Source organism: Lytechinus pictus, chromosome 6 (genome assembly GCF_037042905.1).
Source record: "Lytechinus pictus isolate F3 Inbred chromosome 6, Lp3.0, whole genome shotgun sequence".
Classification (NCBI taxonomy): domain Eukaryota; kingdom Metazoa; phylum Echinodermata; class Echinoidea; order Temnopleuroida; family Toxopneustidae; genus Lytechinus; species Lytechinus pictus.
In genome coordinates, this window is record NC_087250.1 from 18,114,198 (window position 1) to 18,139,529 (window position 25,332).

Here is a 25,332-nt window from a genome sequence, read left to right on the forward strand (position 1 = left end):
ATAAGAATAATTAAGTAATTAATTAAACATGACTCAGCGATACACAACAACATAGGTCAAGTAGCCTTCGCTGCGGACCTTTTTGACCTTGTATCTTCAGTCATTTCAAGGTCAAAAAAGACAGAACGAAAAATGCAGAGCCCACATAAATCATATAATAAACTCTGAAGTGCTGAATAACTTAAATATGACGGCATGTGCTAGAAATTTCAACAAAAAGAGTACCAAGAAATCATTTCATTTGAACTTACCTCATTTAACCAACGCACACATTAAATATTATAGGGAAATTCAGAACACCACCTGCCACGTCTGTATACGCTGCACGAAAGAGTACGATTCCTACTATACTATACTATACGCAGCTATACGGCATTTTTGTATAGTGCCCTCTCATGTGACCCGGTATTAGGAAATCCTATTGTTCGATTCAAGCTATTCGCGTGCCCTCGAAAACGTGCACTGTATACCCGAATAGTATACTTCTATGTGAACCCAGCCTTATGGCAACATTGCCATCCAATGGTAACGCTGATCAACAGCCAATCAAAATCAAGCAGCAACTGAACCCTTGTCTACATAGAGGCTCGTTTGAGGAAACATTTTGCTAATTGTAATTGTACCGCCCTCTACGTCGCGAAATGGTGTGAAAACCGTAACTGGGCGTTGTGGCGTGCGCCTGTAATCCAGGCTGTGGGGAAGTTACAAATTGATACATAGGTTCTCGGGGTTCGAGCCCTGGTCACATCTTTCGGATGGTGACGTTAATGGTCGGTCCCAGACGAAAATAATCATTTTTGATTGATGCACGTCTGACAAAACTCAAATCACACATCATACGTACAGGTTTCACTTGCACTTTTGGTATCAATTAGGAATAATTATTTTCAAACCCGACTACATAACTGTTTCGTAGTTTAAAAAATTGCTTTTGCTTCCCCTAAGAAGGAAAAGTGAATGAAAATATGCTTATTGCTAATTTTTTTTTTCTTTTTGAGTGAGCGCCCTGCGTGGCTGCCTTTCACTCTGTGCTCTAAGTTTTGTCATTTTCTTGAGTTATTCTGGAATATCATTCTTATAATTGTGTGTTACCTGTATTGTATATGCTTTGTGAATCTCCTGGACCATTTTTGTGTCGTGTATTTCAGAAATTTGGACGAAAATCAGTAATTTGGATTTGAGGTTTGTACACTCTCTGAGTACTTCTTGATTGTACAGTAGCCATACTACAGATTTCATGTTCATGTACAGCATATGCTTGTGCACTCAACTGCACTATTATGAATAGGCCTTTTCCCTATTGTATCTGAAAGAGCCACTAAGTATCTTAAGCTCTGGGCCTATTCACAACTAAGTGATACTAAAGGTAAATACAATGGAATGAATGAGGTGTTTGTTTATTATGAGTCTAATTCTGACTCTTCTTCCATATACATGTAGGGCTGCCTGTCACATCTATACAGCCCCATGCACTTATAATGCATATCCTAATGTGAAGAATTGTAGTGATATGTCTTTGAGGGTAAAAAGGTTACTCAAAAGCATGTATTATAAGAATGCAAGCCCCACTTTTCAACTAACACTACTAACCAGTGGGGATATTGAAATTAACCCTGGCCCTTCTCCTAATGTATCTAAGGATCATACATGTATGATTGATAACAATACAAAATGTATGTACAAGTATAGTGTTACAGAACTTTTACAACTTAACCCCTACAATGTCAACATAAGTCTGCCTCGCAAGACCCTTCGGATTGATGATGAGACTTGGCAGCAAATTACTGCACTGCGGATTAACAGAGTTAAGAAGACACACAGATGAAAGAGAGCAGGAAGACAGCATAGGGATAACTTAGAGAAACTCTCCATGAAATTAAAAAGAACTCACTTGAATACAGACTTTTCAAGTAAAAACATCAAATTTGCTATGTTAAATGCAAGATCGGTGAAGAACAAAACTGCTGAACTTGTCGACTACATTCTTGACCATGAGTTGGACATTGTTGCTGTCTGTGAAGCCTGGCTCACACCGAACGATGCTGCTGTGATTGGTCAGCTGACACCACGCGGCTTTACCTTCAAGTACATTCCCAGAGCCGGTAAACGAGGAGGAGGGGTAGCTGTGCTGTTCAAGAGTCAACTAGATGTCAGAATCCTGGACTCTCCGAATATAACATCATTTGAAATGATCCAAATGTCGCTCAATCACAAACATAAAGTCTTGCATCTGATAAATGTGTATCGTCCACCTACTCCAACACAGTTTCAGACTTTCTTGGAGGAATTCTCTAATGTTCTTGATGGACAGCTCCTGTGTTCTTCTGACTTGCTGATTGCAGGGGATTTCAACATACCAATGGACTTGTCAACTCCTACTTCTAAATCATTTTCTGAGTTGTTAACAGCCTACAACATGGTTCAACATATTAATGAGCCAACCCATAACCGTGGCCATGTTCTAGATTTGCTCATGACCCATAATGAGAATATTGTTAACCTTTGTAATATTTGTGTTGAAGAAGGCATACCTGACCATTCAGCACTGATGTGCGAATTAGGCCTTCCAAAACAAACCAACCAGAAGAAAATAGTAACAACACGAAATTTGAAATCTGTTGACCCGAAAGAGTTTGCAGATGACACCCATGTTAAGTCTCTTATATCAGGTTGTTTACATGTTAATGGTGTCGATGAAGAAGTGGATATGTATAATACCTTACTCAGCTCTGCTCTTGATAAGTTGGCACCTGAGAAGCAGCTGCAGGTTACAATTCACCCCAATACCGATTGGTACACCCCAGAAATTACTCAAGAAAAATTGATTCGAAGACAATTTGAAAGACGATTTAGGTCCACAAGGTTGGAGATTCACAAGCAGATATATCGTGACCAAAAGCAACGTGTCAATACTTTGATAAAGAATGCTAAGTTACAATACCATTCGAAAAAGATTGAGGATTGTGTGAAAGACACAAAAAAATTGTACAAAGTTGCCAATGATTTGCTTAACAGGAAACAAAAATCTCCTTTACCAGAACATCTCACTCATGGTGATCAGGCTGAGCTAGCAAATTGCTTCGATCAGTATTTTGTAGATAAGATTCTAACAATCCGGCAGTGCCTTTTAACTCCTGCCTTACACTCAAATGACACTGTTAGCGAAATTAAGTCAGAATTGAGGGAATTTCGACCTGTCACTATCAGTGTGATTGAAGTATTAATAAAAAATTATCCAAACAAATCATGTGAACTTGACCCAATCCCAACAGATTTGGTTAAGAAATGTTCCACAGTTCTGTTGCCTGTCATTACTAGAATAGTAAATACAAGTCTTAGTTCGGGAGTTGTACCACAGGTCTGTAAAAAAGCTGTCATCCATCCGACGCTAAAAAAATCAGGCTTAGATCAAGAGTGTTTGAAAAATTACCGCCCGATATCAAACCTGTCTTTTTTAGGTAAACTACTGGAAAGGGTTGTTTTCTCACAACTAACATCATATTTACAAGATAATGAGTTACTTGACCCACATCAATCCGCGTACAAGCCTGGTCATAGTGTAGAAACACTACTAGTTAACTTAACAGATACTATTTATAGAGAAATGGATAATGGCAACATTACAGCACTCATTATGCTTGATATGAGTTCAGCATTTGACACAGTAGATCACACTATCCTAATTGAAAGGCTGAACTCATTAGGTATCAAGGGGACTTCCCTTGCTTGGTTCATATCCTATCTATCAGAACGATCTCAATGTGTTAGAATCGGTAGTTCTATCTCAGGTTTAACTATTCTGAAGTTTGGGGTACCCCAGGGCTCTGTTGGAGGTCCACTGCTCTATTCCCTCTATATGCAACCAATCAGCAAGATATTTCGTAAACATGGCATAAAACACCATTGTTATGCCGACGACATACAACTCTATTTGTCTTTTCAACCCTCAATGTCATCACTGAACTCTGCTATCACAAAACTTGAAGCATGTCTACAAGACCTTAAGACATGGCTTGTATCTAATTGCCTGAAACTGAATGATGATAAATCAGAATTCTTAATACTTGGATCGAAGTTTATGCTTAGTAAAATTGACTTTCAGTCATGTCATGTCCATCTTGGTAGCTCTTGTATCACTCCGTCTAAAACAGCCCGCAATCTTGGGGTTATATTTCATCAGGAAATGACTTTTCGCAACCATATCACTCAAGTCCAACAAAATGTCAGATATCAACTACGTAATTTGAGTTTCATCAGAAAGTCACTGTCTAAACCTGCAGCCGAGATACTCATCCATGCTTTAATTTCATTCCGTTTAGATTTTTCAAACTCATTGTTCTGTAACCTCCCACAAAAAGATTTGACAAAACTTCAACGTCTACAAAACTCTGCTGCCCGTCTCCTAACTTACACTAAAAAGTATGACTCCATCTCGCCAATCCTCCAGTCCTTACATTGGCTGCCTGTTGGTAAAAGAATCACCTTCAATTTTTTTTTACTAATACATCATTCAATTTATTCTCTCTTCCCCACATATCTCAGCAGCTCTATTTCAAAATATCAACCTTCGCGTAGTCTTCGCTCATCATCTGATGCTCTATTGCTCCAGACACCCAGAACAAAACACAAATGGGGGGACCATGCATTCTCTGTTATAGAACCAAAGCTATGGAATCAACTGCCTATCCAATTACGCCAAATTTCATCAACAGAAACATTCAAGTCCCAGTTGAAAACTTATTTAATCTCCCATTAACAATTTAATATTGTATTTATTCAGAAGAATTCAGATTCTATTCTTGTTTGTTTTCTATTGTTGTGTTTTGTGTTTATTTTCCTTGAAGCGCCATGAGCACCGAAAGGTGGACCTGTGCGCTATATAAGTAGCCACCATTATTATTATTATTATTAATAAATCGAACTGATATCCAAACAAATTTAAATATGAAAGTGTAGGTGTAGGATAGGTATTGTATTTAAACTGTTAAACTGTTCTTGGTAGTGAAGAAGATATGAAAATGTATACCGATCAATTTGAAAACATCCCTTATGGGTTACGCATACACATTCTTGCAATTTCATTCACAGATTATCAGTGTACCCGTCCAGGAATTCCTCTTGGCCTTGACGTCATAGATTCACAGCATCTCGAGGATCAGACCTACAAGTAAGTCACTGCAAGATTACACGGACCAGAGTGCTGGTAACCTTGAATTCATGACAAAGTGCAGTGGTTACAGATCGATTAATAAACACCCTCCTCGTTACTGGTCTCTCCATGCAGGGAAGTGCTAATGAAGATTATTTCGTCACAGCTTTTACTTTGAAATACTCCCTCATAAGCACAGTATTGATAGTCTGTAACGATGAACTAGAACAAGTTAAGGTGATACATTTACTTTCTGTATTTTGTTTCTTTGTGATATTGAGATGGAGTAAAGCAGATGCTATTATTGATACTACTTCAATGAAGGTTTAAACAAATAAATCAGCACTCAATGTCAAGGTCAAAGCAATAAATTTGCGTGGGTACTTGTATTTATTATTTCCATTATTGAGATTAAATACCGGTTTCATACAAGTTTCAGTATTTTCAATTTGAGTTTGGCGACTGCAGGTAGTTACTGTTCTGAGTAGCTAAATACAGTTGCTACGACCTCGTTGGGTTACGCTGCTGTGGAATCGAACATGTGCCATTCTCTTAACCCTATCTCTCGCTCTCTTTCTCATTGCTGTTTCCCAATTATTTTCCAGGTAACGCTGACGGTCCCTGTTACGGTACATTCTGGTAAATTACCAAAATGTGGGCAAAGTGTTGTTGATCTTCGTGTCTATATATGTTTCTAACAAGACTGTCTTGACATCAGAGCATTTAGTGTTTACTAGGTCAGGCAATCAATGTGATCGCTGCTGAGGTAAGTAATCTTGGAATAGAATTCGCTTGGATTGTGTTGTGAGCCTATTCATTCATGAAACACATCACACTCATTTAATTGCTTTAAACGCTGTTGTCCCCCCCTTGTCATAAATTGACAGCCCCCCTTGTCATAAATTGACAGAACAAGGAAATATTACACTGCAAAAGCACCGGTGTTGATTTAACACCAGCCCGAAATTTATATATGTCCACACCAAAGAAGTGTAAAACTACACCAGTTTGGTTTCGGTCTAACACCAAATAACTGTTTATACAACATCAAATAGTATTAAAACAGCATGGGTTTGATTCAAAACTGGTGTTTCAATACTTCTCTGGTGTGGACATATATAGATTCCGGGCTGGTGTTAAATCAACACCTGAGTTTTTGCAGTGTACAATATTACAAAAACATGCTATGAACACAGGAATATCGAGTTGTATATAAATGCTTTTATTTCCCAATGTATAATAGCAGTTTATTGTCAAGATACAGAGATCAAGTTTTTTTCAAAGATTACAGTACACCAATCAAAATAAAGTACTACGTTGAAGCTTACCTTATTGTTTTGCCTCTCCATCCTCAAGATGTGAGTTCATAATAAAAAATCAAAATCTTGAGAAAGGTGTATGTTAATACGTTCAGCCTAATCACTTTGTTGTTGAATTTGTTTAAACCCAAATGACCACTACACAAATATTCCGACTCCTTTAGCATCACAATTACACTAAGAAAAATACATGAGTACAATTCTAAACTACTTCAAACAAGTCAAATGAATCGTAAAATTAAACAAAATAATAATCATATATAAGCGTCTGACTCACCTCAAACTTGTGTAACATACCCAAAATCATAAAAGATTCTCAAATCAATTTATATGTACTTGTAAACGATATGGAATAGCATTGATATGTAATCATTATTTATATACAGCTTGTTCAGAAAATACTATCGAACCATCGTCGCAGAAGCTTTATCACCATCAGAATGATAATTTTATGAACGTCATAATGCATGATCATTGGATATAAAGCGATCATTTCAGCTGCAATACACATTTCTACATAGCTTGTCTCTACAACATCACGAAGCGTATATCGAATACCAATATTATATTCACAAGTAATTTTGAATACGCAGCTGTATTTGATTTTGATTGTCGATTGACTGTCTATTTCCCTTTTGTTTAATATTAGATATACCTTCGGGGTACATTTTATGAAAACAAGGATAACCATACACTGTAAAAAATGTGGTGTTAAAACTAACACCAATTGGTGTTAATAGAGGACCACACCTTGAGGTGTTAAAATAACACCCTAGAGATTGAATATAACACCAAAGTGTGTAAATGTAACAACCATAGGTGTTGTAATAACACCTATAGATGTAAAACTAACACCACCAATTTAACACCGGTGTAAAATAACTGGTGTGGTTATCTATGTACACCGGTTAACACCACAGTTTTTGCTGTGTAGAACACATTACGGTATACTTTTTTAATATAAGTTATGAATAGTAGAGAGCATACAAATTGCGTGTGACATCCTTTGTTTTGGAAATCCCCTCATTGTTTCTGTTGCCAGCTATTCCTGTTCATACTCTAAAAACATTGTGTGTCTCGTGTGGATGGTACAGAGTAAAGACGCGTTCCAGTGGATGTATATTTCTATAAAACATTTTCATCACGTTCAAAATTTGTTTTCTTGTTTGTCTTGTTGATATAAAATGATTCAGCAAGTGTGGAATTACCTGAAAATGAAAGGGAATAATCATTGTTTATATTTTTCTGATAGGCTACCACTTAAGTCGTAAGAATATTCTATATCTTACATTGAAAACATGAATAACCAAGAGTGTGTGATAACTATTTACAAATTAAAGCAGCATCGAAATATTTACAAAGAAACGATATAATCCTTTTTCTAAGATTTGTATGCTCGCTTATGATTTTAGTCAAGTTCAAGTTCAAGTTTTATTTTTCATTTCCATTATCAATATTATAAGCAAATACAAATAAAACATACATTATAAATATAAACAAATACAAATGAAATATGATAACAATGATTACAAATCAAATACAATTTCCAAAATATTTGTAAAATAGATTAACAGAATCTGATATGGAAATGAGTCACATTGTGAAACGTTTACCAAAAACTTTTACACGTTAGATGGCCTTCAAATCTAAATTCAAAGGAATGATTAATGACATTGTAGTTAGGTCAAATGAATCAGATGATATGAATATAACATTAATAAACATAAATTGTCAACCAGGTGGTACCTTTCATAAAATAAACAACTTGAAACTTGCTATTCGAACTGAGAATATCGGAGTTGGTTGTAACATAGGTCGATCGACGTTTAACATCTAAATAAAAGGCTAATAAGGATTACAAAAAACAGGATATATAAACAATAAAATGAAAGATTATAAACACCGAACAAATATATTTAAGTAAATCTGCAAAAATCGTAGACTTGAAATTTGTAAATCTTTCATTGATACTACCTTACCGAATGACCGGGCCCAATGACTGAAGAAGGAAGCTAAGATTTGATACAGTATGTATCATAATGACAAATCTGCCTTTTATATAATTATATTTCTATCTTTCATAAAATGGTAAGTCAAAAGGGGCCTAAGCTTTCGATCCTAGCAGAATCTTCGCGTCGGAGGCAAAATGAAAAAAAAAAAAAAAAAAACATTCTTTTTTTCATTTTGCCTCCGACGCGAAGATTCTGCTAGGATCGAAAGCTTAGGCCCCTTTTGACTTTCTAATTTACTCCATTGGCTCTTTTTTATTAGATAAGCAGTTTTCAGCAGCTTCTTTTTGCCATTTCATAAAATGGTGTATAATCAAGCAGAAAATAACTATTTTTACTACGAGATTTCACGCAGTATGTTAGATATGCAAGTATACACGTCATTTAAAAGAAAATAATCATTCTTTAATCATTTTACACAAATCTCCTATACTCTGTGCACTTAATTTCTATATTTTACATTGCAAAATTCAAGAAAATAAGGAAACCACGAAAGAGTCAGAATTTTATTAAATGTCACTACTGTTTTACACACTCGCGAACACAAACAAAAAAAGTTTTCATATAATGCATTCTTGCAGGACTTCAGGGCCTACATTGTAACTTATGACAAAAGACTTAAGACAAAACATTTTTAATAATGCAACATAAATTGTATTTATAAAGTCTAGAAAGTGGTAAGTCAGATTCTTGGATAATAGTGCTATACAACTTTCTTAGATTTAGAAAGAGTTACCTAAATTATGAGCTCTGTATCTACTTTAGATATAAAACATTACGACTAGTAAGGAGTTGCTTATACTATTGCAGACACTTCGAGATAAATAGCTGCATGTATAAACAGGTGGCCTTCAAACTTCCATACATACATTCTCAAAATATTGGTCAATGTATAATACTCATATGGTATGCAATTATTTTCATTTTCTGTCATTTCAAAATCAGTTGTTATTTTTTTGTTTACTTTATTATTTTATTGTCTTACATCGTAACCAGTATTACAAGTTGTAAAAACCACTGATTTCCATTATCACTGTTATAATTATTTTCATGTTGTAAGCATTGTTAAGCTACATGTATGCTTGTACCCCTCTGATAAGCCCTCTGCTTTTCAAGGGGCTCACATGTTATGGATAAATGCCTCATTAAATTGTAAACCCTATATATTATATAGATATATATACATACATATATATATATATATATATATATATATATATATGTGTGTGTGTGTGTACACATGAAGGTGGAGTAAATGAAATAAATGAATGTTGTAATTCTAACATTGTATGTACATATAATTCTCAGCATAATATGAGTTTTCCCAGTTGGAGATCATGTCTGTCAAAGATAACAATTTTGACACAGAAAATACTATTCAACATCATATTAAATATTATTTATACTTGCAGCTACAAAATAATTCATTCACAACCTTTGCCAACCACAAGCGAACGATTAAATGAAGCTACTTGTTGCTATAACACTTTATAGAATATGTCATGAACATCGACGTATCACCAGCATGAACCCGCTCTATACACCTACATGGTACTATCTATCATGTGGTAATTAAAATATGTATTTTCTTTCAATTCCAAAGTCACATATTCCTAAATTCTTGACGAATGGTTTATGTGCATTTAATATGAATAATCTATATTACACAGAGTAATACAAATTAAATAGAGTTCCTTAAACCTTACAAGAACAATAACATTTAATTTCGACATTACTGTCATGCACATTTTACAAAGCTAAAAAGACATACGCACCCCTGTATGCTTTGATAGTACAGAGTGAGTATAACTTTCATTTTACTGGAAAAGATCACCAAAGGCGCTCCTTTAACAGTCTTGAAAATAGGTACCTGACATGCAGTAACGAAACAAGCTGAATTAAAGTGTTAACAAAACTTTCCCCTCCAGTTCCTACTTTAGAAGACATGGAAGATTCGTAGGAAATTAGTTGAGCCTATTTGAGCCTATGAGGATCGACTACACTCTATCATGTCTAAGTGTCGTGAAATATGAATTCAGCTTCATTTCTTAACCCAACGGTCTCTAAAGCAAGTTGAAGTTTTTTAACCTGTCCACTAGGTCGGACGCGCTTTCTCCAGTCTTGAAGCATCTCTTTAAGACCTGCATTCGAGGCAATACTTGCAGAAGAGTCTGCTCTGGAAAGATACTTGCTGACCATCGAGTGGGAGAAACCTAGCTGGTAACCAAGCTCACTTGCATCCTTTATTCCAGAGACTAAACCAGTCAACACCTGTATCACGTCGTTCGAAACGAACCTCAATCGGCCTCTTCTGAATGTGGATTAAACAAAGTGCAGTCTGAGTTCAGTCAAGTTAGAGTAGACACTTCAAATCACTAATTTCATTGGAAAATATTTTAAATTCAAGGTCAATGTCCACATGATCATCAAAGATCTTTATCTGATACGTTCAGTTCAATATTTCAAACCAACGCAAAAAGTGATCACGCTGAGAATTGTCAACATATGATAGAAAAGCGCATGTGGGACTGTGTTTTATTGTTTGGCGAAATGCATAATTAACCAGCAGCAACAATAAAATTCTTAATTTGCTAATTGGTAAGCAATGACGCATCTACAACCATAATCATTTTGCACATGATTATGTTTCGTTTATTGGTGGTTATTTCCTTGCATTTGTGCAAATTCTTTCTCGTCATCACAACTGGGGTTTATTTTTGATCCACACAATCTGCATCATTATGTAAAAATTTGGAGCTACTATACTGTATAATTGAAATACGGACAAAATTCACCTTCCAATTCTATTTAAAAAATAAAAGTAATCATTAAATGAATGGTACAAAATACTAATCCATGATTTCATGGAATCTGTTCGTATTCCTTTTCATCAACTTGGCATTTTGTACCGAAATAATTTTGCATATATTTTCCATCTAATAAGGAAAAAAAACACGTAGGTGATCATAAAATTGCATTTGTGAAATGTCATGTTTTTAAAATTTGAATAACAATTTTTTTCAGAGTTCTTTATAAAAAATCATTCTAAAAATGATTCATTTGTCGGTTATCTTAAATTTTTGGCCAAATTGTCGCATTTCAACTATTTTTCTGTAACTACGTAAAGTTCTAAACTCATACGTGTTGAAAGATTTACATTCTCTTACCTTTGTGTTTTTTCGTAATCAGGTTCCACTGTTAAAGAAAAAAGAAAGCCAACAAAGTTCTGGATTTAAGTACTCCACAAGCTTATAAATGCACCATAAAATATTCATTTCTCTTAATGGAATGATCTATTCCAAAGATGATTTCGTTATGGATTTTTTTGTCAAGTCAAGAACATGATGCCTGATACATCATTAGCATTCTTTTTGACGTGATATCATGCGAATAGAATGGAAATCAATATGATTGTTTGAGTACTCTTACATTCAAAGTGCAATTAGCAAAATTTCTTTCTTCCGAATACCTACATATATAAATATAAATATATATATATATATATGTATATATATATATCTGTATATATATATATATCTGTATATATATATATATATATATATATATATATATATATATATATATACATACATATATAATATACACACACCCACACACACATATATATATAAACTCCTAAAAAAAGTTTGGAAATCTGACTTTGATCGATAATTTCTCCTAGGTTTTAGTGAATATTACTGTGTGATTGATACCAAATCATTTAATTCACTTTAAAATGATACCCTACATAATATGATTATGGTTCACATAGAGGTGCAGTGCCTCGAAATGTGGGGCAATGTCAAAATTCAAAGTTGCAAAATGACACAATATTGAAAGTCACTGTTCTTTTTTTTTGTGATTAAGGTATCAAAGAAAAGAGCAGATATTGAACTTTTTAGTCATGTGATTTTCTTTTTGAAATTCAGATACCCCCCGCCAAATGAGTTTTTGGTATCCTTTCTTCAAATTGTTTTTGCTCACTCATGCTTGAATGAGGAATTATCTAAGTAATATCAGATGAAAATTTGGGTTTTTTAGCTTTACATTGGTAGGTCATTTGTCTATTTTATTTATGATTAAGTTATGATAAATCATCGCTAAATCTCGGTTTCGTTTTTTCTGGGACGCACTGTATATAGATATAGATATAAAATGACTGTGTTCGATGGTGTTTTTATTTTAAAAATCATCCGTCTTCATTCACATATGATCTTTCTTTTTTCACATACCTTCTTTAGAGATATTAATTTCTTGTTCTGCAAGTGTGACCTGGCCTTGCTCAATGGAAACACGAACAATCTTATCATCGGTTGAGGGCGGTAGAATGATGTTGATAGTATTACAACCTCCAGATAGTAGGGAACACACATGAACCTTTATGAATAAAGAGATTGACAATGGAATCTGATAATTGACATGAACTGCTTTTAATAAAATACATTGTTTACAATCATCATTTTATCTTTGTCGAACATTTTTGGCTCGTGATTTTTTTTTCTGCATCATTCTGTAGAGACCACATTATTTACTTTCCTTAAAAAATTGGATCAAGTTTTTAGAAGATGATAGTGATTATTACAAGCGATTCTAGGGAGGATAGTAAGAACATTTTCTTAGTAATAATAGATGGGATTTATAAAGCGCCAAATCCACTCTGCGGCAGAGTGCTCAAGGCGCCTATTAAAGTTAGGTGGTAAGCGCTTAGTAAATTTGCTTCACAGTAATATAGATATAGATATGCTACATGAAATCAAAGAGGGGTGACAGAAAAGTTCTTCGGATGCTTACAGTTTCTTGGGTCTTCTCAGAGCCAGTTAGGCATGAAATCTTGATGTCATCTTCAGCAGATTCCAAATTAAATTTGATTACAGTCGTGACTTCATAGAATGGTTCTGATAAGCTATAATTCTGTCCTCTTACACCCTGGAAAGAAACGTTAAAAATCTAGATATCATGTGTGATTCACTGTTTGGATAAAATGTATGCATGTATCAAGGAAGATGCGTTTATTGTATAATCAATAAATAAACACAGACACACTTTTTTTTTTTCAATACACACGCATCCCTCTCTCACACACGCACACCCTCATCCACCCACATACACACCCACATATATATTACTGATACACGATCAAATTTTCATGTACTTGAGAGCATCTCTTACAGATGCGACAAGTTTTGCTTCTTTAATGTGTTTAAAGGGTCAGATTTTGCTATTGTATAATTATTGTTCATGCATTGAATGCAACTCTTGATAATCAACTTAGGGTCTGTATGTACATACTGTAGTGTTGCAAGGATGTGCTATGTAGATTCGAAGATTGGGATGCTGGAAGTTGCTCATGGACAGAGGCTGTGATACTTCACAGGTGAACGGAACTCCATGAATATCGTTTGAAGACAGAGCAAAGTATTGAAGATGACGTGTCGAGAAGGTAACTATGTCTTCTGAGATCTCAAAACCCTTCGACGATTCAGGAAGCAAAGTCCTATAACCAAATTCTCCTAGAATATTTAACGATAGACGAGAAAATACTTGGCGTTCAAGCCAGTGTATTGTGTTGGAAACAACGTTAACTAATACATTTACGTTATTTACCTCATACATTATTTTAAGTTGCTATACATTTCACCATCTGTTCTGGCGTATCTGGTGTACAAAAAAAAAGAGAAAATGCGGCTAAATATAAATTTGCAAAATTACATATCAACGCCACGAAGCCAACAAAGCACACAAGAGAACCAAATTCATATTACATATACTATATCCTATATTACCTGGTTCTATTTTGCTATAAAGCTTCACACGCAAGTCTTGCTTCTTCTGCTGGTATCGATCTGGAGCAATGTAGTGTGGAAGCACTATAGTTGCAGGTTTGAGAAGATGATGGTTGAAGGAACATCGGATGGGTGGTGTTATAAGAACCTCCTCAGGATCCAGAGGAAACTTAGATGGACTTCGACTGAGTATAGTGAGAGTAACAAGTGATCTCATTCCTTTGGGGATCGCTCCTGAAGGAATGGATACCCTAATATCAGGTTCGTCCATCCTCAGCTCTCCACCCTCATGATCAATGAGGCCATGTGTGAACGGATCTAAGAAACCCGGGTGATGTGGCATTGCTGTATTTGGGAAGTAAAAGAAAATCCGATCAGGAAATAATAATGATAATAACAGACATTTGTATAGCGCCATCTATCTAGAAACAATGTATTCCGAGGCGCAATGATATTATTACTTTTACCCCAGCTTTAGCTCGAGCTGCCTTTCAGCGCTCGTGCATTCAAGGAATTAATCCTGCTGGGTACCCATTCACCTCACCTGGGTTGATTGCAGCACAGTGTGGATAAATTTCTTGCTGAGGGAAAACGCGCCATTACTATGATTCGAACCCACGACCCTCTGTTTGAAAGGCGAGAGTCAGAACCACCAGACCACGTCGCGCCCATTTTAGAAATATATAGTGTGGGTGTTTAAAAAAAATATTTGAGTGTGTTTTTTATTCAATGATAACAAAAGGAAAAACCTTTCATTGTGTCTTTTTATTCAATTATTAAATCTGAAAAACGAGAGAGAGAGAGAGAGATCTGGCTAGGATAAGACGAAGCATGTCTCCTTTATTTTATTGCACAAATAGAAGCATTATATACTTATGGCACAATTATTTACTTTCAAATGTAATTAATAATATGAATAAAGGCACATGTTCGTTTGGCCTTCGATGTTTATTGTTAGATTTATTGTACAAGGATGGCTACTACATAATACCAGGGACTCAGTTTTGAGGGGAGTGAGAGTGGTCACTTGCTACTGCTCTCCTTAAACCATTGTGGTAGAGCGATTTATCACTCGCCTCAGCAATTGTTTAAAGAGTGTCAGTCAATGATCAAACTGTTAGAGGCAACCTTGAAAACCTCATTCTCTTTCAAGGTTTTGTAAATAACACACAATTATATTGTAAGCAATAACATACTTGCAAGAATGACATTAAAAATTTCAATGAGATAAATATTGCATAGATCTATTTCTGATTGTTTGTCTCCTTTGGTTGTGTTTTGTAACTTAATGAACGTTCCTCCATCCATTTTTAAATCGGACAAGAGAGTTCCCTTTGTATGTCAAAGACTTTTTTGTAGTGCTCCCTTAAGATTAAGAGAGTTGTTCATTGCTCCCTCATAATTATAAAACCGAGTCAATGTAATACGCAGAATAAATCAGCAAAAATATGATAGGTCTATGCGACAAAAGGCACACACATTTCAAAAAAGAAAATACACTTGATTTAATTATGTCCCATGAATATACAAGCCTACCTCTGGCTATATGTTCTGCAGCATCATTGAAATTAAAAGCTTGAACGATTTCAAGCAACCTCAGCCTTGTTCCTCCTTGTTTGACCCATCTCTGAAGCATGTGTAGAATCACCTGACGTATCAAGGCAGGTTCAAAGGTCAAAGATGAAGCCATCACCTGAGGAATTTCAGAAGCTGGTAGATCTAGCCGTTGGGAGAGGTCAATAAGGTCTGGAGATGTACGAATCTTGACAGAGATTTCATCAATACCTTTATATTGGAGGACATAATCACATAAATTTACAGTGAATCAGGTCGGTGACACAACATTTTCCCGGCGACAATTGCTCCGGGCTTTATTTCGTTTAAGATAACTGATATGGGGTTAGGGTTGCAAGGGTAGGCACTTTTGATGACAAAGTACAGCGAGGGGCGATGAAATGTCCAGCTCCTACGTCACTATCCATCCGACGGTTCGCCGATGAATATTCATTAGATCGTGGTCGTGTGCATGTGTGTTTGTACAATACCGAGTGTAAAGAACCAAAGAGAGTTTTCAAATGGTGTGTGTGAATAAAACAACGTAGGAGTTTATAGTGTAGAAAATAAATGTGTTTGATGAAGTTTTTACGAAAGAGGAAATAATATAAATATGGAGGACAATGGAAGATGAGGTGAGGCAAGTACAGTACTATGTTTTTTTTTTTTTTTTTCAAAAGTATTAATATATAATACAAATATATATGAAGGACAATGTAAGATGAGATGAGGCAAGTGTACAGTGAGGCTTTAACAAAGAATGTGTAGAGGACAATGTGAGATGAGCTAAGGCAAGTGTGCAGTGAGATTTTTTTTCAAAAGAGGAGATAATACAAATATATTATGGAGGACAATGTAAGATGAGGTGAGGCAAGTGTACAGTGAGGTTTTTTAAAAGAGGAGATAATACAAATATATATGGAGGACAATGTAAGGTGAGATGAGGCAAGTGTGCAGTGATGTTTTTTCAAAAGAGGAGATGATATGTGGAGGACAATGTAAGATGAGATGAGGCAGGTATACAGTGAGGTTTTTTTTAAAAGAGGAAATAATACAAATATATTATGGAGAACAATGTAAGATGAGGTGAGGCAAGTGTGCAGTGAGTTTTTTTCAAAATAGGAGATAATACAAATATATATGGAGGACAATGTAAGACGAGATGAGGAAAGTGTACGGTGAGGTTTTATCAAAAAAGTATAGTGATAAAATATATGTAGAGGACAATGTAAGATGAGCTGAGGCAAGTGTGCAGTGAGGTTTTTTCAAAAGAGGAGATAATACAAATATATATGGAGGACAATGAGGCAAGTGTGCAGTGAAGTTTTTTCAAAGATTGTATAATGATAAAATACATGTAGAGGACAATGTAAGATGAGATGAGGCAAGTGTACAGTGAGGTTTTTTCGAAAGAATGTATAATAATGAAATATATGTAGAGGACAATGTAAAATGAGATGAGGCAAGTGTTCAGTGAGGTTTTTTCAAAAGAGGAGATAATATATATGGACGACAATGTAAGATGAGCTGAGGCAAGTGTGCAGTGAGGTTTTTTTCAAAAGAGGAGATAATACAAATATATATGGAGGACAATGTAGGATGAGATGAGGCAAGTGTGCAGTGAGGTTTTCTTCAAAGATTGTACAATGTTAAATACATGTAGAGGACAACGTAAGATGAGATGAGGCAAGTGTGCAGTGAGGTTTTATCCGATTTTGATGAATTTTTCAGTGTCATGCTTTTTGGATTTTTCTTTTTTAATTCAAATCCACATTTTGCTTGGGTGGACTTGACCTTTAAGAAAAAATGTAATGAAAATAGGCTCATGTGGAGGTGAGGCAAGTCTCAAATCATATGGATTGATTGGGGGCCATTTTTTTGGGAGTGAACTTAACATCTCAAGTGCTTTGAACCTCCTGCTTGCATGAATGAATTTTGAACCTTTCCACTCCCAAAATAGATAAAATCTCTTCCCAAAAGATGCAAATCTTATAGAAATAATTGTTCTGTCTTTTTAAAAGCAGAATATGCAAAGCAATTGTCTTAATATTTTTCTTAGTCGTGTTTTACCCGAGTCAGCAGGAAATCTGTGGTCCCCCAAAAATAAAACTATTTTTTCTTAGTCATGTTTCACCCAAGTCAGCAGGAAAACTGTTGTCCCAGAAAAAATGACCGAGGCAAATTTACGTGGGCTGGTTCAAATCTAAGTGTTGATTTTGAAAAAAATCAAAAAAATAATATCTTGTCAGTTCATATTAAATACTCATTTTGTCGATAGGAGTCCATTCAAGGTCAATAATCATAACTGATATTAAGTGGAAAGGCTATATCTTTTCCTTGCTGATCTAGCATGTCATGATCTTTACCTCTGTCATTTTTGCCTCTGCCATTTTTACCTTTGCCATTATTACCTCTGCCATTTTTACCCGACACCATGAAATTGAATACCAGCCCTGAACCTTATCATCATTACCATCGATCACTTTCATATATACCTCACATCACTTACATCATCACAAACTTCAACTCTCACACTTTGAGTCAATCAACTTAACACTACCATGCTTGATTAATAATTTTCTGTTGTAACGGGACGCACACATTATTACTACACCAAACTGTGAGAGGACAACAGCACTTGAGTTATAACATTATGCCAAAATACCACTTATTCTTGGATTGATTATATTGATCAAATTGAAATATATATGACATACTGTTGCACAAGTGGAAGCTATGTTGTCATAATAAGAATAATAATAATAAAAGTCAGAGTATATAATTAGCCATAGTAGATTTGATTGACTTATACTTCAGGTTTATGTAGCTATACATATTTCAAGTAATTGGTTTTCTTTCTGGGGGGTGGTGGGGGGGGGTGTCCTCAGTAGTAGTTGATACCTGCTGTGTGTTTGACCAACTTTAATTGGTAAGCATACATTGACTTAATTTGTAAAAGATAAAGTATATAGAGTATAGACCATGCACATGTACAGAAATGAAGTTAAAAATATATTTAAAAAAAAACAACAACAAACAGTGTAAATGCATAACAGGTAATACAACCTATTTGAACAAAAGAACTTTCACAATTTGCAAGCACTACATTTGACAGTAAGCTGAATCAAATAGTAGAATCTGATATTGGACGGAAAGAGATTAGATGTCATAACGCTTGAAAGACAATCTATTTATATGTAATTAATGGTAACTACAGGATCACTAAGTTTTTCTACATCACGGCTTTATATATTGTTGATTTATCAAGTTTTGTAAGTAGGCCTACTGTTACAATATTAGTTGCATGGTTGATGCAAGGTTAGTGGTTGTTGTGATTAAATGAAATCTATAAGAGTTAGATAACAAAATAAATACAAGAAAAAAAACCAACAGCTAGGCAACTTAAAAAAAAAAAAAATCATACAATATGTTTTTTTTTTCTCATAAAAACTAAATGTGACCAGCCACCCAGAATCAACAATAAGTTGCCATGGAAAGTTTTTAGTAAATAAGCACAATAGTATTTAATAAAATTAAAAAAATATATTAAAATTTAGTTAATCTAAAAGAGTAATTATTTTTCTTTATACTGCGAAAATTTAAGGTTGTAAAAGTTGAAGAGAAAAATACAAGAGTTTCTTTGAAAACCATTGCTTAATAGTTTAAGGTTGCATATTACCCAACTCACAATTGAGTGAACCCCAAATATCGAACCTTGTTTTCTCCCAATTCGTTGAAGCTCTCACCAAATTTCCTGCATTCAATCAAGTACTTAAGAGGGACATTATTGACCTCAATTGATATATCATTTTGAAGCCCATGATATGAATGAAAATCTTCAAATTAATATATGGCATTTATTGTTAGTTTTAGGGTGGCTAGAGACATATAGCTTGTCAATTGCATAAAAAGATCTTTTTTTTTACAAGTGACCCCAATTTTTCTCAAGTTTTACTTCACTTTATAAACTGACCAAGCCATGGTCCTTTGAGAAAATAAGACTGTCAAAATAATAAGAAATCAGAGAAAAAATTTCAGGAAGGTCCAACACATATTTCATGGTATTGCCGAAATGCCCAAATATATATTTTTATCTGCCAAAAAAAGCATGTTACAATTAACATGTTTTTTTTTTTACTGGCAAGTATTATACTAGCAGGACATGATAATAAAAAGAAACTGAAGAATATATATGTATATATATATATATATATATATATATATATATATATATATATGATACAATAGTATAAATAACGTGTGTTTACAAATGATAGTGGCAGGATCAATAAAATAATAAAAAATCATACTAGTGTATGATGTTGGCAAGTACTGTTATAATAGTAGAAGTAGTGTTCCTAGTAGTCAAAACATGACCAAAGTTTAATGTGTGATAACAGATGCATGTTAACAACGTTTCTGCACCTTCTCCTAAGACTGTTGTATAGGCAGCAAAATGGTTGCAAATTTTGTCTAAAATGGTATGAGGACAATCAACAAAAAACAAAATACCAAATAAAACACTATACACTAATAGCACAGAATCTTGCATCAAATAGTTGTCACAGAATAATGATCAGCCATAAAACTGATTAATGCTAACAAATAATGAATTATCATATACAAAGTTGACACTTGCATGATCTAATATTAGTAAGTATCGTAAGAGCAATAACTTGAATCGATACAATTAGAAACCTTTAGACTAACTAGGTGGATTCTCTACTAAATGTACATGTGGTCAAAATGTACGGCACTGCCTTTGCTAGAATATATCAAATGTTTACACAGTTAACATGACTTAGCTGACAATTAACCTTTTGAAGAAAAAAATATTCTTCAATAACAAATGAGGCAATTTCTAAATTGATCCCTTTAAATAGTTCAGAAGAAAGATATATTAACAGTTATCAGTCTGATCGTAAGTCCCTATCACTTTCCTCACCTCATTTTACATTGTCCTCCATATATATTTGTATTATCTCCTCTTTTGAAAAAACCTCACTGCACACTTGCCTCAGCTCATCCTACATTGTCCTCTACATATATTTTATCATTACACATTTTTTTGATAAAACCTCACCGTACACTTGCCTCATCTCATCTTACATTGTCCTCCATATATATTTGTATTATCTCCTCTTTGGAAAAAAAAACCTTATCGTACACTTTCCTCACCTCATCTTACATTGTCCTTCATCATACAGTTTATACTTCTCATTCTCTGTTTAAATAAGCCCCTACGTAATTTATATACACACACCATTTGAAAACCCTCTTTGGTTATTTACACTCGGTATTGTACACACACACATGCACCCTACCACGATCTAATGAATATTCATCGGCGAACCGTCGGATTGATAGTGACGTAGGAGCTGGATCAAAAGTGCCTACCGGTTGGAAGGGTGTTTTATGTTAGTTTAGGGTTAGGTATAGGATATGGTATAGTGTGAAATACAGGGTTGAAGTTGGCCATTCCATTAGTATGTGAAATTTATAGTGGAGCAATTAGCAATTGTAATGGAACCATGAGGACACATGTTTCCCTTTTGTCAATATATAAACTGGGTTAAGAAACTTATCAAACTTCACAAGCGCACTTTATTAATTCCACTTGGTCAAAAAGAACTAAATTTTGACACAAGATAGCTTCAATAATCCTTAATGAACACAATATGGCAATAATTAAGAGATTGGTTTGATTGCAAAGAGGCTGTAGCCCCTCATATCAATTGGTTCCGGAACCCAGAGTCACAAAATGGCAACTTGAGAGAGACCAATGAAAATGAGATTGGATTAAACCTACCAGTTTATTGACGTTCATATTACCATCGACATATTTAATTGATTGCCTCAGTAACTAAGGAGTTTACAGGATGCTAGGATGAAGATTTTAAACACACGTATTGAGTTTATAGAAGCATAATGCATGAATAGACTCAACAGCAGTCAAACAAAGAATGAACATTTCGTTAAGACTGAAATTGAGACTTTTGTGACTTTGGATTCCGGAACCAATTGTTTTTAGGGACTACAGCTTCTTTGTTATTAAACTAATCTCTCAATTTTTGAGATGTGGTTATTGAAGATTATTGAAGCTATAGCCTGTGTCAAATTTTGTTCATTTTGACTGAGTGGAATTTGTGTAGTGCGCTTGTGAATTTTGATTAGTTTATTTTAGAACCAATTTTATATACAAAAACATTTTTTGGGGGTTAATATTTTATCAAACTGTCCCTTTTCATTCCAACCAATTTGTTTATAAAACTTGTTATACACAATACCAAGTGCGATTAAAAGATCAACTTGTGATCAAACCTGGTGGAGCGGCTTCGATGTTGTATCCTAGAAGAAGCGTAGACATCTTCTCTTCCTTCTCCTGTCTTCCTAAACGTCTACACCATTGATGCAAGAGTTTCCATGCTAGTCTCACCATTAATGCAGGGTCGTGAGGAGCAATGAGAGATATGATGTCATTCACGTCCAAGCGAAGAGCGTTAGCTACTTGTAAGGCCAACGTAACATTCGCCACTGGACGAACAACTGCACAAAGTTCTGAATTACCAGGTGAACCTCCATACTCGTCGAAGTCTCCAACAATGTCATCTTGGTCTACGATTTAATAATATATGGTTGGGTGAATGTTATTAGAAATTTCAATAAAGATACAACGTGGTGCAATGTTTGTCTCTTGGTTTTGGTTCTATCGAAAACGCGTCTGATACATATATACTTTTTGATTCGTTACTATGGCTTCTTTCCTCTTTTTTTTTCTATTAGCCTCCCCCTCTCTCTCTCCATCCCTCTTCATCCACACCCTCGCTTATCATTCATTCCTACCTGACTCTGAGTATTCGATGATTTTCCAATCTTCATTCTCTTCATCTTCATCCTCTTCTGGTTCTTGAGGTGATGGGTCGGGATTCACGTCCGGGTAAAGAGGGGTCACATCATCACTGTTCTCATCATCTGTATGATATGATTTATAGCCAGAGGTCAGTATTCTGAAGTCGGGTTAAACTTAAACTCGGGTTTAAAGTTATGGTTTAAGTATGGATAGCCAATTGTTACATGAATCACTAACAGTAGAAATATCATATTCTAGCTCATTTGGCTCTCAAATCATTCATAGTTGTCTAGAAGTGTAAAATTGGTAAATAGATGATTGTCTTCACCATCGATGAATCAGGAAAAAGCACAGTAAACATAAGAAACATACAACTTAATAAAAATGTTGACACTTTTGGCTTCCCATGCTTTTAGCACAGAGTTAGACCATGCATGGTCTTAGTTAAACCTGACTTCGGAAAACGGGCCAGAGGGTTTTGTTGCATTTAAACAAAAATCTTACCTGATAATAACCATTGAAACTCACCACTTTTGCCGTAATAGTAATAGTTGGGTGTGTTTGCACAGCCCTCCCCTAAATATTTAAATTTTCATCACATGTGCAGGTAATATAATTTTTTATAACCTTAATTTTTGACGATGCCAATTTTGACCAAATTCTACTTCTTTGGTCAACCATTCCTGTCGACGAGAACGAAATATATAACAAGTTGACAACGAAAGTAAAGCCCAAACCAACCTTCAAAGCTTTTATCGGCTTGCCTTTCAATTAGGATGCGTGTTTTTTTTTTCTTAAAAGCACCTAACAACTTTTAAATGTATAAATTAGGCTGTGATTTTTCTCATTATGCTGTAAAACAGGATCGTGCAAATGAACCTTTTTATTTAAAAGTTCTAGTTTAGTAGTCGATTTCAGTTCAGTAACGTATCAAAATGCGTTACTGAACTGAAATCGAGTTCTGAACTATAACTTGTCGCCACATTTTTCGTTTTGTGTGCATTTCCTTTTCATTAGATAATTCTAAATACCATTTACGTCCGTCACTTTGGAAGCCTCATTTAAAGATTCCCAGACGGTCATCAATTTCTCATCCGGTTTATCTGATGATATTTGAGATGCTTTCCACAACGAGAGCATTTGAATGTTAGCATCCTTTCTATTGTACAGGGATCGATGCTCGATGTGATGTAACTCTATCTCGTCAAATCCCAGCTGCCTGCCAATCTCATAGAATTTCTCTTTTATAATGTGACGGGAAAATTGTAATAGCGTGCAGTCGGAAATCTCTCTGTATCATTGGATTGAAATCATGAAATTTACTATCAGCAATTCATATCATTAAAAAGTGACATAACATATAATAACTTATAATAAACAATTTTTTTAGAAAACTGACAAGTTTGCGTTATTATAATATAAAAGGCAAATAAAAGTTTTAACTATATAATTTACTTTAATCCTCCATGTTTTCAGTAGAGCAAAAATAGTCACACTATCATCTATGAAGTTGCTGTTGTTTCTTTTTTCATTTGTCTACAATATAATGCTTTGCATATACTGAAGAGACTTACTCAGTCGGGTCAATATCTTGATGGACGTAGCCGAATCCGAGGTGAGAGCAATGTTAAGAGAAAAATAAATTTATTGAAGAAAAATCACTGATAAACATAATTATTAGTACGCTGCCTAAATGTCAGCAGGTATGTTGTTTCTCATGCAAATCTTTTTGATCTTAAGATACAAACGAGATAAGGAATTTTGGCATGTAATTATACAAGAGTTACAGTAGTACCACTTAAGAAAAATTTCCAAATACCCGTACTGTCAAATTTTCTAGCATGAATCTTGAAGTATTTTTCTGAAACTAGTAAAAAAAATCATTACTCAACCCTTTACCGACGATGAAAAACTAGACTAAATTTATAATTTTATCCACAAACAAAAATAAAGGATAACGCTTTTTAATTTGAATGGTAATGTCAACTATTTTTTTTGTGATAAAGAAAAAATAAACTAATGCTTGCAAAATATGTACTGTTATTAAAAGAAATTGTCAAATATCCGTACTCTCCATTTTATAGCAATATTTCCGATTTCTTACAAACGAAGATGCAGTTACATCATGCAGCTGAAAGTAATTATTCTGAAACTAGTAACACAAATAATTCTTATCAATCTATTTAGACATGTTGGATACGACAGGCATCATAAAAACAAATAATGAAACCGAAGTAAAACCAACAAACACTAACTCAAACCTGGGAAGGTTGTATCATTTGAAGATGAGTTGAATGATTCTATAATTGTGATGAGAGTATTCTTTGCTGCTTGGTTACATGCTTGTCTCCCCCTCCATGCCAGTAGCATGTCATAGGTAGCTTGCTGCCTATCTCCGAATCTCCTGTACTCTATCCGATCCAACTCAGCTATGGTGAAACCAAGAGCTATGCCCAAATCATAGAACTGATTTACATCCATTGTCTGAGCTATTGTTAGGATGTCTATGTCCGATTGTAGGTTACTGTTCTTTACTTCTTCTAGTGTCCTGGAAGATATATTGAAATAAAAAAAGGCATGGCTGAAATATCAAAGAACTGCTGTTTAATGATTATTAAAGGAATATAAACTACACTATTTTAAAAACTGTTTTACCTTGATATATCAC

The 25,332-nt window shown here is 34.6% G+C and overlaps 1 protein-coding gene across 1 annotated transcript; it reads right to left on the reverse strand.

The window, feature by feature from the left end:
- Positions 1-9,807: 9,807 nt before the first annotated feature.
- Positions 9,808-25,204, reverse strand: LOC129262871 (uncharacterized). Its single transcript, XM_054900853.2, has 12 exons — positions 24,926-25,204; positions 24,239-24,254; positions 23,696-23,955; positions 22,658-22,786; positions 22,136-22,429; positions 15,797-16,045; positions 14,261-14,605; positions 13,767-13,987; positions 13,269-13,403; positions 12,710-12,854; positions 11,645-11,672; positions 9,808-10,788 (listed from the first exon to the last, which is right to left on the reverse strand). Exons 1-12 carry the CDS (start codon positions 25,143-25,145, stop codon positions 10,491-10,493), a joined length of 2,340 nt encoding a protein of 779 aa, XP_054756828.2. The 5' UTR covers positions 25,146-25,204; the 3' UTR covers positions 9,808-10,490.
- Between the last annotated feature and the right edge of the window lie 128 nt (positions 25,205-25,332).

Excerpts from the sequence above, each read along its gene's own strand:
- LOC129262871 (XM_054900853.2), bottom strand. The coding sequence starts at position 25,145 with ATGGATGTAAATCAGTTCTATGATTTGGGCATAGCTCTTGGTTTCACC. Across the intron at positions 11,673-12,709 it reads AATTAATATCTCTAAAGAAG|TGGAACCTGATTACGAAAAA; the intron begins GTATGTGAAAAA and ends TTTCTTTAACAG. Across the intron at positions 10,789-11,644 it reads GATTACGAAAAAACACAAAG|AAGAGGCCGATTGAGGTTCG; the intron begins GTAAGAGAATGT and ends ATCCACATTCAG.